The sequence below is a fragment of the Oncorhynchus clarkii genome, chromosome 9, assembly GCF_045791955.1.
Source record: "Oncorhynchus clarkii lewisi isolate Uvic-CL-2024 chromosome 9, UVic_Ocla_1.0, whole genome shotgun sequence".
Lineage (NCBI taxonomy): Eukaryota > Metazoa > Chordata > Actinopteri > Salmoniformes > Salmonidae > Oncorhynchus > Oncorhynchus clarkii.
Window position 1 is genome coordinate 27348754 of NC_092155.1, and position 12919 is coordinate 27361672.

Consider the following 12919-nt stretch of genomic DNA (forward strand, 5'->3'; position numbering starts at 1 on the left):
GAATTCAAGGCACACTTAACCGGCATGGCTACCACTGCATTCTGCAGTGATACACCATCCCTTCTGGTTTGTGTTTAGTGGGACTATCATTTGTTTTTCAATAGGACAATGACCCAACCCACCTCCAGGCCGTGTAAGGGCTATTTGACCAAGAAGGAGAGTGATGGAGTGCTGCATCAGATGACCTGGCCTCCACGATCACCCGACCTCAACCCAAAAGAGATGGTTTGGGATGAGTTGGAACGCAGAGTGAAGGAAAAGCAGCCAATAAGTGCTCAGCATATTTGGGAACTCCTTCAAGACTGTTGGAAAAGCTTTCCAGGTGAAGCTGGTTGAGAGAATGACAAGCGTGTGCAAAGCTGTCATTAAGACAAAAGGTGGCTAAAAATCTAAAATGTAAAATATACTTTTTGGGTTACTACATGATTCCATATGTGTTATTTCATAGTTTTGATGTCTTCACTAATATTTTCTAATGTTGAAAACAGTAAAAATAAAGAAAAACTCTTGAATGAGTAGGTGTGTCCAAACCTTTGACTGGTACTACAAATTCTTTACATGTTAAAAAATGATACATGAAAAAGGCAGCCCATGGGCCTGTTTTTGTGCAATTTCTTTGTTATGCTAATCTATAATGAGTATTTGGCTGATTAGTGGGCAACGGCCGGTCCCGCCTACCAAGATGGGCCAGCCCTGTTTTCTGATAAACTGAGCTGAGGTCGAGCAAACTCACATTCAAAGTAAAAAAATGTGGCATCAGCAAAGAGACCTGCTCCAACTCTTGTCATTAATTAGACAGCCAAGATCATGGATCGTAAAAATCGGAAAGGGTACCTATAAATGTAGAAAGGTCACCGCACTCAAAATGTCCAGTTTTTTGGTCAGCTAAAACCATGATTTGATAAAACAGTAAAGTGCATTATCCTCATGATTCCTGTAATGAAAGCGTTTATATCGCTGGGGCCTGCTGCTGTGATGAGCGAGCCACTCTCCTCTACACCCATGTGCTTGAGAGAAAAATGCAGTTTGATCATTATAACATTTCAAAATGCAATTGCGGGAAAAACACAGCTTTGAAAGCTTTGTCCACATGTCCTTGTTAAAGAGACAATGGTCTCAGCTTTCTGTAGGTATAATGTATAATTCTCAACTTAATATTCACCTCAATAGCAACTATTTTACAACCAAGATATTGATTTTGACTTTGCGCATATGCCGTTGAGAGGGCATAGGCCTATAGGTTTCATGGGTAGTAGCCTACAACTGCAGGTTTTATTAGGACATTCAATTTGCTGTTGGGATCATGACTACAAGGCTAATAGCAGCAGGCAGTATATTTAGAGTTAGCGATCCCCCCTCCCCCCAAAAAAATCTGGAAATTCTGGAATCCTATTTAGACAGTACAATTTTGCAACTATAGTCTAATTGTCAACCCAAAATTCATGACAATCACTGGATTAGGTTGCACATACAAAAACATCTTGAATCATGCATCATTGCTTGGACGTGTGAGAGGAAACAGCGTATTTCTTGAATACCTCAAGTAGTCCATGTATTACTGTTCTTAATAAAGCACTATAAATGACTTTATAAGGTGATTACTCAGGATTACGTGTGATTACTCTCTTGGGTCCGACCAAACGATGTCACTGGTGCCCACCAACTGTGGAAGTTAGTTTCACCAGTGACACCAGGGGAACAGGTTAGTCAGCAGCACTGTAATAGTAATTAACACGTAGGGTAGGTGTTGATTCGGGGGGACTGATATATACCAAGCACTAATTTGCAATATAGCCTAAGTCATTAGCTTGGCATTTATAACGTATAAAGCAGAGACAGACAGATAACAAGAAGACACACAGTGACAGCAGAGAAGATGCTGAGATAGATAGAGTTGGCGGATCGCAGTGATGTGGGCTGGTGTGGATACAATGCCAGGGCCAGATTCTTGGCCCAGTCCGCCCAAGTGTGTGTGTGTGTAAATATTGCACGTGTTTGCGCATGCGTTCACACTTGTGTGTGTGCATACATGGGCATAATGTGTGTTTGTGGGCATATGTGTGTGTGAGCACCAACTCACCATCGCAGCCTCGCTCCACCTGGCCCACCCTGTGGAGGGCGTCTGCGATCAGGTCTGGCAGTCTCCCGTTGAGGTCCACCGAGGCCAGGCAGCCCTGGTACCCGTCCCGGGACGCGATCAGCTTGGGCAGACTGTTGTACATGCTCTTCCCCACACCACCGATGTACAGCTCCCCTGGAGAGGAGAAGACAATAACAACATGAGGAAAACTGGCCTACATTCGACCAAACTCACAATGCACAATATCTTGGGTATGATTTGTAGTGGGGTGGACTTTAAGAAAGCCTCCCGAGAAAGGTATTGACTAGCTATTACTGCAGCCACCTACAAGGACTAGTGGTGTTTCTTCCTGAAAGCTCTGCATCTCTGAAAATACAGGTACATCTTCCAGGTATAAGTTAGGCTACTGGCCGAGAATAGGAAATGACTGGTTCAATAATCATTGTGAAAATGTGCTATTTGAAATTCCACCCCCCCAAAAAAAGGTATGCCTTTTTTTAGGTATAAAAGTTTTTTCATTGTTGTTCCGAACCCACAAGTCATTGCCACCCCCCACCCCATCCATTGGTTTGTTGCGCCATTTGATCTGCCCTGTATGGAGCTTGCACAACCGGTTGGGCCTTTTTCCCCAGAGTACCCTGTACAGAGATGGCCCATGCCTGGTATGCAAACATACAGTACATCAGATATTTGGTCACCGGTCCAGTGTGTGTAGCTAGCTGCCTAGTTTAAATATCAACAGTACAGCATTTAACCTACATCATCAATATTCTGTCTGGTCTGTGCAGTAGAGGCAGAAAGACAAAGAGGTAAATCACAATCAACTGATAGCCCACCCTCTTTTCCTGATGTCAATCTCGTCTTTAGGAGCCACTGTATAGCTTGCTTACAATTTGTGATGATGAATGAGTGTGTTGTTGCAGAAATAAATAGGCATCTGCTTTAAAAAAGTTACAAATGCTTGCTACAGAGGCATTTGGTATGTTAGGAATTTTGAGATATGGTGGTCGGTGCCTTCTTTTCACCTTCTTCTTGCACCTGCCCCCCTGAAAGGTCTGCATGGCCCTGCAGCAAACTAACATGGTCATAGTATTCCACCTGATTCTGAGTGTTTCATGTGCTTGCAACTGCCTGAAAACGTAGGATGTCCGTGGCTATATAGCTGTAAGAAATGTACAGAGGCAAGTGTATCAAGCAAATCTCAACAATGTTGTTGTTGGCTCAATCGCCTGCACTGAAGTTAGGTTCAAGAACATGTGTAGGTAGCATTGCATCAAAATGAGTGAGCACATAAAGACGAAAGGCACATTGTATTCTAATCAGGTTTCCAAAAAGTTAGCTAGAAGCATAGGTTTAGATTCAGTCACCAAAAACAATCATGTATATACTACAGCCATTATTACAATTCAACAGTATTTCTTATTTTTACCTTTATTTAACTAGGCAAGTCAGTTAAGAACAAATTCTTATTTTCAATGACGGCCTAGGAACAGTGGGTTAACTGCCTGTTCAGGGGCAGAACGACAGATTTGTACCTTGTCAGCTCGGGGATTTGAACTTGCTCTAACCACTAGGCTACCCTGCCTCCTAGTGGTTAAAGTAATTAAGTAAAAATACTTTTAAGTACTACTTCAGTACATTTAAAACCAAATACTTTTAGACTTTTACTCAGTAGTATTTTATTTGGTGACTTTCACTTTTACCTGAGTCATTTTCTTGTAACATATCTTTACTTTTACTCAAGTATGAAATTTGGGTTATTTTTCCACCACTCCAATTCAATTTCAACACTTAGCTCGTGACAATATTATTTATTCTGTCTGTTGTGTCTTATTGTGATATTTCACTGACAACAAATCGGGCGTTGAAGGGGGGCCCAGCGCGCACTGAATCGTTTCCCCGCCTATTTTTAATAGGCACTATGCGCTTGTGTGTGATATAAAAAATGATTGGCTTTGTGTAGCCTGGCCCTAGGCTACTGTAAAGACTACGACTAGCCTACTCTACTCCTATTGCAGGTAGATGCCCTCTCAAGCATGTCTTTAGTTTTTATAATGAAAGTGTGTGTGCAGGAAATAGTTTGTAAACAAAGATTGAACAAACAGCTGTGACTGATTTGATAGAAACCAGCCCACTGGTGCAATGCCACTCTCACCTGCAACTCTTCATCACTCAATTTCTCCCCTTACAGCAAATGTTTGCTAATGTTTATTTATCATTCTGGTGTTTTACAGCACATTCCTACTGCTAGACAATCAACATTATTATACAAAATTATACGCGAGCAGACAATTTGGAAGAAGAGTTGAACTTAGACCTAGACATTCTGTGTCGCCAACCTGCTCTTAACACAGTAGAATATTTGTGGATTGATTAGGCAAGCGTGCATAGAATGGTCTATGACTATGTGGAGTTTTTTCTCTCCTAATGTCTTTATTCGTCAAAAGGGGGATCCTCCAGTTGAAACAATAACACATTTTCCACGCCCCTGTTTATGTAAAAAAGTTGAGGGATGGTGTTGGAGAAATGTAACCACTCAAATGTATAAACAGCGCTATGGATGCAAGGACTGACCAGTCATGGTATCAGAATTCCAGTTTGAATCATGTTTCGAGGCTATATAGTGTTTGTTCATATTTACTTTGTTTACAAACAATGTCAAATAGGCTTACATTCTGGGTTAAGATGGGGTACAACAGTTGACCTAAGCTCATGAGGCATTTCTAAGTTATATTATTCAAGAATAAATGGGTAGGCCTACATATCGTTAATGTATATATCCAAAAATGAATGTAGCAACGGCAGACTGTCCCTTTAAATGATTATTTGAATTATGCCTATGTTCTGATATTAGCCATTGATTTTCAAGCTGTCAAGAAGTAGACCTATTACATAAAAAATACTTGTAAAACATTTTTAAAAAATTATACAAAAATAGGGGGAGAAAATGAAGTGAATACTCAAAGGGAGGGGATTACAAAATAATTGAATTGATATCATTGGTAATCAATTAAGCTTTGCAGACATTTGGGAGTTTTTGCTGTGCTAAAGCCATTTGAGACAGACCAGAGAGGCCAAATCAGTAAAACAGAGGAAACAGACTGCAAATCAGCACATGTAGTTTAACAGTTCGACAGAAACAACATCTGTCGGAAATAGATAAAGCTGCACTGGTGAAAATAAAGGGATTTTAAGGCTACCCCGTGGATGCCCCCCCCCCCCCCCTCGCACTCTCTCTGTAGTCTCTCACTATCCAGTGACAAGACTTGCGAAATTAACATGCTGGCAGTGGCACTTCCTATTGGAGGACTGTCATGTCACAACAGCTGTTGATTCAGGTAGCCTGCCTGTAAACACTGGTCATCATAATGGAGTGGACCAGAGGAGAGAGACATTTAGAACCTGCTATAAGTGGTGAGGAAAACTCCTGGGATCGAGTTTCACTCTGAGAAAATGCTCATAGTTATGGAATAGAGTGCATTGTACATGTCTCCACTGATCTGATTCACGGCATTGAGTTAAGGGGACTGAGAAAGGGTACACAGGATTGGGATTGATGTTTGATGCAGACACAGTATTCCTTTCGACATTCCTTTGTGAGCTATTAAATTCACATAACACTGTCTTTGGGAGGTGAGGGTTTATGATTTTTCAAGCCAGAGATTGACCGTTATTGACAGTATTTAATTGGCCTAGTCTTCAATCTTCAATAACTACAAGTAAAGCCATTGTATTTAAAAAATATATTATTTATGCATTTTCTTTTTATCCATTTCTTAATTTTATGTTTAAAAAGTATGTTTTTTCTTCTCAAAAGATATTGCAAAAGGCGTTGGTGAGAATGCCAAACTAAATTATGAAGAATCAGTACATCAAAACTCCTTTGAAGTAAGTACAATAAGAATAAAACAACAATTTTGCTCCTGGCATTTCTTATCATTTCTTCATTCAGCCTTTATCTAAAGCAGGAAGTCACATTGACATGAAAAAAAAGACATTGTGAGTATATATTTCCCAAGGAATCATTGGCTAAAAGGGCAACCCTAGCAAAGTAAATACAGGGCCATCATGCCGCCTTTGTTTGTCTAAATTCAGCAAAACTCTGGGGACTGCATTCATAAAAGTGCCCCCGAAAATGAATCTTTGGCTTTGAGAGAAGCAATAAGCCCACTAGGTCAAATAGTGTCAGAGTAATTGAATAAGTCAATTATGGTTCGCAGTTCTCTTCCTAAAACTAATGTGTGTTTGACACTTAATGCATCTCAGTCAAGGCTGTAAGGCATTCTAATCAATACTGTGGATTCATTAGCTGCATAACTGAACGATGCCCTCAAATTGTAGAGAAGAAGAATCGCTTCTCAAATATGCATTTTTATTGCTGACTTAATCCAAAAAGTGCCAAGCAGTTTCTTGAAAAGTTAGCAGACATTTTCAAGAGTAAGAGATTGACTTTAATGCATTCGGGATGAGGAGAAACAACCTTTATTTGTATTGTATTGTGTGTCCCAATCCAGCTGCGTTCCTCTCTGGGTCCCTTCATTGGGTTGGTAATTAGTGATCTCGCTCTCCCTCTCGCTCCCCCTCTGTCTGGCTCTCGCCGTGCCCTCAGAATGTCACCTCTTGGGTCGACCTTCCTCTTGCCTGTTAGGAGCACTTATTTTGGATTTTGTGTGTGAGCGTTCTGTAATGTATTTCGACTCCTCTTAGAAACATAGTAAGACATTTTGTGGCCAGTGTTTTAGGTCATATTTGCTTGAGTAAGGGTTTTGGGCTATGTATCCCTTCGTGAGAGATAGTAAGAGAGTTCTGTGCTCCATTATGGGTCCTCTGTGAGATATTGTGAGAATGTTCTGTGCTCCATTTCTTCTTTTAGTGTTTTATAAGGTAACAGAGTTGGGGTTAGTGTTTTGATTCTCCTCCCCAGCCCAGGCAGTGATGAATGTTCTAGTGCACAGGGGCTGCGTCCCAAATGGCACCCTATTCCTTATATAGTGCACTACTTTTGACCAGGGCCTATCAGGCTATGTTAAAAAATAGTGCACTATAATGGCAAGAAGGGTGCCATTTGGGATGCACAGGGGTCTAGAGGTCCACCAGAGGGGACCAATTACAGCCTCTCAGACACGGCCGGGGCCACTGTGCATCTGCGGTTACCATAACAACTTCTCAGGGGCCCCTGGGTAGGGCCATGCTGCATCTGAGCAGACAGACAGAGAGAGGGCTGCTGGGATAGGGCCCCTGGAGGGCCACTAAGAGCAAGCTCAGTAACACCTGTGTCTGGTACACTAGTGACTTCATATTTGAAATAAGCTTCTACTGTAGTCAAACACTTGTCTACACAACTCTTCTATAGTCTTTTAGAAACAGATTTAAAAAACATTGCATCACAATGCCTCCGGTCATTCTAAATATCTAATTTAACTGTACTGTATATAACAATATAAACATGTACAGTATTATATGCTTGCAGAGCCAGGATTGTAGGTTGGATTCCCTCAGGGGACCAGTACGAAAAAAGTATGAAAATGTATGCGCTCACTACTCTGGATATATACATTGTGTAAATAGTATTTTTGTTGTCTCTTGGTGTCTTATTTTGTTTTCAATGTAATATAATATCTTGTGTTTTTTTAGGGGGTAGATCAGCTTTAATATTGCAGATAGATTGTAGCTTCCATCAGTGTAATTGTCTGTATCACTTACAATCCCCCATATATTTTTTGCTAATATATATACATATACATACATACGCATATAAATACATACATATCTTTTAAAATATATATATTTCCTTTGTTACCCTCCAACTCTACCACCCCTACCCGAATTGGAGCAAACTAGTGAACAACAACGCTTAGGGCTGTATTTCTAGCTGATACATACTATATACATTTTATGGACAAAGTCTATTTTACAATAGTTTTATTTGTTTGTTTTTAACTGTTGTCCTTCCTCTACCCTCATCTTCTCCCATATATTTATGATGTTCATCAGGTTTGATTTATATTTGCCATATCTTGCAAACTGTACTCTTTCAAAAAAGATCTTAAACTATATACGTTTTACGGACACAGCGTGTTTTACATTAGTTATCTTGTTGTTATTAGTCCCAACCTTCAGCTCCATTAAACCCCTCCCATCTATACTCCTTCAGGCTAGGGTCTATTTTTCTCCACTTCCTGTGTGACTGACGTGCCCAAAGTAAACTGCCTGTTACTCAGGCCCAGAAGCCAGGATGTGCATATAATTGGCACCATTGGATAGAAAACTATTTGAAGTTGGTAGAAATGTTAAAATAATGTATGAGATTATAACACAATTGATATGGTAGCCAAATATCCAAAGAAAAACCAACCGGAAAAATATTTTTTTGGAGAGCCCATGCTCTTTCAATGGTCCTATGCAATTCCAGCTCCCAGATTGCAATTCCTATGGCTCCCACTAGATGTCAACAGTCTTTGTTGAAGGTTTTAGGCTTGTTTCTTCCCAAACAAGGACGAATTTTGAGTTTTGGTACAGGGAGTCAGAGTTGGAAATCAGTTAGAAACGTATTTTGACTTGTTTTAACAAAGTTTAGTGGTAGCTTTTTGGATTCCTTTCTCTGCATGTTGAACTAGTGGATTACTCAAATTCATGGCGCCAACTAAACAGACTTTTTAGGATATAAAGAAGGATTTTATCTAACAAAACCATGCATGTTGTAGCTGGGACCCTTGGGATTGTAAATCAGAGGGAGATATTCAAAAAGTAAGTGAATATTTAATTGCTATTTTTGATTTTACGAAGCCTGTGCTGGTTGAAAAATAAGACACTTGTATGTACCTAGATGTTTAATATCCATCATTTGTATGATTATTTATCTATGCCGTCACCGGAAGTTGATGGCAGGTGTCCCGCTGACGGGATGCCTGGCCCTAAGAATCCATATTGGATTTATATTTGCCATGTATTTTTCAAATGTGCTGTGATGTTTCACAGAGGTCCTGAACCTTTCTATTTTTTATTCTTTATACAGATTGTAAATTTTTAAAAAAAATGTTTTTGCTAAAAGTATTATTATATTATTGATCAATTGACTCTGACTTTTCAGATCTCTGAGTTGTGCGATCTGCAGCGTTAGCTCCAGGTAATCATTGTAATTCTTCAACAATTCCTGGACCTGTGACCAAAAACAAGCATCATATGGACAGAACCAAAACAAATGATCTAATGATTCTGTCTTTCCACAGCAAAATCTGCACAGCTGGGAAGGTTGTATCCCCATATAAATAACATTCTGTTGTTTGCAAGAATTCTGTGTCATAATTTAAAGTTTTGTATCTGGCATTTTGCGTATCAATTCATAAACCATGTGCCATGGAATTGATATGTCATTTTGTAATCTATATGGCACGGCTGTCAATTTGTTGGTCCTTTAATGAAACTGGTATACTTTCCTTTTCCATTTTTGCGGTATTGCCGCAATTATTTGGTTGTAATTGTGGGTCGAGCGGACATTTGCATATGTTTTAGTTAGCTGCATGTGTGACAACTCCACCAGTCGTATATAATTGTAAAAAAGTATACCTTTGTTAAAAAAAATGTTTTTAAAGAATAGTTTTTTTTATCAATTACTATATATGAGTTTAACCACAATATTTGTTGTATTATTTGTTCTGTTTTTTTTTCTGGTGGATTAAATTGAAATTGCAACCAACTGTCTATGGCTTGTTTTAAAAAAAATACTGAGATTTGGGAGAGGATGTCCTTTTCAAATAACTGGAAGTGAGAGGTTGTAATATGAATAAAGGGGAAATGCCTTTCTTGAACATAATGTAGGGTGAGACATTCTTACTAATTTTCAAGAGAACCAGTTTGGATTTAAGCATAACTTTTGCATGACTGAAGCCTTTAGTGGGAAGTCTAATATTTAATCCTTTCTGCCCTCCAAATTCATATTCATTATATAAAAAGGCCTGTTTAATTTTGTCTGGCTTGCCGTTCCAAATGAATTTGATTTTTTTTGTCATATAATAAAAAAAAACTGTTTGCTAGGTGTAGGTAGGCAAGACCATAAGCAAATAGGTAAACTGTGATATAACTAAAGAGTTAATCAGGGTGAATTTTCCACAAATAGACAGGTATTTTCCTTTCCATGGCAGAAAGATCTTACCTATTTTTGCTAACTTTCTATAAAAATGTTTTGGAGTAAGATCATTTATTTATTTTGGGATATGTATACCGCGTATATCCACATCACCATCAGACCATTTTATTAGTAAACTACATGGTAAAGTAAAGGTACTATTTTTTTGCGATCCAATATGTAATATCATCACTTGGTTGTAATCCTGAGAGGTTAGTGAAAATATCTAGATGCTCTGAGGCTGTGGAGGGATCCAAGTTGTGGATTTAAAGAAAACATGAATCATCAGCATACAATGACACCTTTGTTTTAAGCTCTGTATTTCTATTCCCTTGATATTATTTTGGGATCAAATTTTAATAGCTAACTTTTCGATGGCCATAGTAAATAGATATGCCGATAGTGGACAACCTTGTTTTACTCCTCTTGACAGTTTAAGACTTGCTGAGAAGTAGCCATTATTTACTATTTTACACCTAGGGTTACTATACATGATTTTAACCCATTTTATAAGAGATTCTCCAAAATTGAAATGTTCTAGGCATTTATATATAAACTCCAGTCGTACTTTATCAAAAGCCTTTTCAAGTCCGCTATGAATAGCAGGCCTGGTTTCCCAGATTTTTCATTGTGTTTTATGTTTCAAGTACTTGCCTTATATTATCTCCAATGTATCGTCCATGTAAAAGACCTGTCTGATTAGAATGAATAATGTCCAACAATACCTTTTAAATTCTATGCGATATACATTGCTGGAATTTTTGCATCAGAACACTGAAGTGTAAGGGGCCTCACATGCAATTAGCTTCGGTTAGAGTAGATGGAGGAGACTGAAGCAAAAACATATGCTTAAAGTACTTTACTTCCTCTTTCAAAATACAATGTGGTGACTCATACGTGATTCCTTCATTTGCAACAAGTTTCAGTAAATTGTTTTTGGGAGCATTTCTATGTTGAAGATTTAAAAATGATTTGGTGCATTTTTCCCCATTTTCCATCGCGTTTGCTTTATTATTATAATATATTACACCTGATCTTTGCTGAATAAGTTCATCCATTTCCTTTTTTGTTTTCCCTCTAAGTTATTATGCGTTTCTATGGTACAGTTTTAGATCTTATGTTGTTCTTGTCTATTACTGTTCTGTACTTAGTCATGCATGTGTATGTTTCATGTGGACCCCAGGAAGAGTGCAAGTGCAGCAGCTAATGGAGATCCTAATCAACTAACTATACCACTGACAGGCCTCAGTTCACTTGACCTGCAGTCAATCAACTCACTTACAGTATCATCTCAATTCAGAATGATGATACTCTATATTGTATCATTTTCTTGGCACATTTCCCTGAAATAGACTGCTTGTGTCAAGCAGCTGTCCCTTAGACCAAGGCTACTGTGAAATCCAAAGATACTCCTTAGACACTGTCCCCTCAAATTGCCTCCCTAACACAGAAACAAACATTAAGTCTCATTAAAAGGTCTATTATGAACCTCTCCCTCCAGCTATCTGGTTTATTGGCAACCTTGTTGATTTTCCTCCAGCCATCACAAGAAGAGAGTATTTGTCTGGCTGGCGCGAACTGCCTCTAATTGACACAAATTGAATGGACGTTGATGCTGACACACACACACACGCACACGCACACGCACGCACGCACACACACGCACGCTGGATGAATGGCTGGCAGAAGCTGTGCAGTAGAGGGCCAAGGCTGGAGGACGTCAATGGGAGTATTGTATAGGATCAGGCAGGGAATCTTTGATTGTAAATTACATTGCAGTTTGACTCAGCAGAGTGCCACAACAAACTGATTGCAGTAAATGAATGTTGTCGCTGCTTGGAGTGTTAACTGATGAAACCAAATTATCGGTTGTATTATTATTATTTTTATTATTATTGTGTCCCACAATGTGCTTGTGAGTGAGTGTGACAACGCCATGTGTAGGGATTCAAATCGAGCTAAAATATTTGACTATACCTGCAGGTGAATTTAGAAATGTAGTTTCAAATGATGCGTTGGAAGGTTCATCTCACTCTGTTCATCAGGCTACTTTAATTGGTGACATGTGTACTTTCTGGTTCTCTCTAGGAAGTCTCTGATGCCATTTTGATCGGTGTTGTTGCGTCTGTCAGAAATGGCCTCCACACAGTACAATAAAACCACAACAGGCTGGTCCCATCGACATTCTGCTTCGTGGCAGTACTCAACACCCTTCCCTGCTCACACACCTGGGCGTCATTCCGCCATTGTTCTACATAAATGCACGCACACAGGCGCACACACAGACATACCTCAGTGGATTTGTCCTTTCTTTGGCAGCCCAGTTCTGAGTGCCCTACACAATGAAATCACCTGGGTGCTCTGTATATCCAGTGCCCTCCAGTCTAGTCAAGAGAGGTGAAGGAGAGGATGAAATGGAGGGAGGGAGAGGGAGATGAGGCAGAGCGAGAAAGAGAGAGAGAGGAGTCAGAAAGAGAAAGAGGTAGCAGAGGGAGAGAGAAAGAGCGAACGCAGGCATGCCAAGTAGGAGTGTCTCATCTGCTCCAAATCCACTCTCTTTCACAATGACTAGCCATACAGCCTCCCTGCCCCTCATGGTTCTTCCACCCAGGCATGGTACTAAGTGGGGCATCAGTGAAGCAGTATCCTGGGGAAGGACACCATAGCTACAGGCCCTCTCGGGCAGCTAAGCCCAGGAGAGAGCAGTCTCCATG

At 39.7% G+C, this 12919-nt stretch overlaps 1 protein-coding gene across 1 annotated transcript in view; it reads right to left on the reverse strand.

Moving 5' to 3' along the window:
- Positions 1 to 12919, reverse strand: part of LOC139416164 (neurexin-2-like) — a 968379-nt gene that overhangs the window by 420095 nt on the left and 535365 nt on the right. The window contains exon 16 of the mRNA XM_071164510.1: positions 2081 to 2254. Within this exon, the coding sequence (XP_071020611.1) occupies positions 2081 to 2254 (174 nt within the window). The remainder of the gene's footprint in view (positions 1 to 2080; positions 2255 to 12919) is intronic.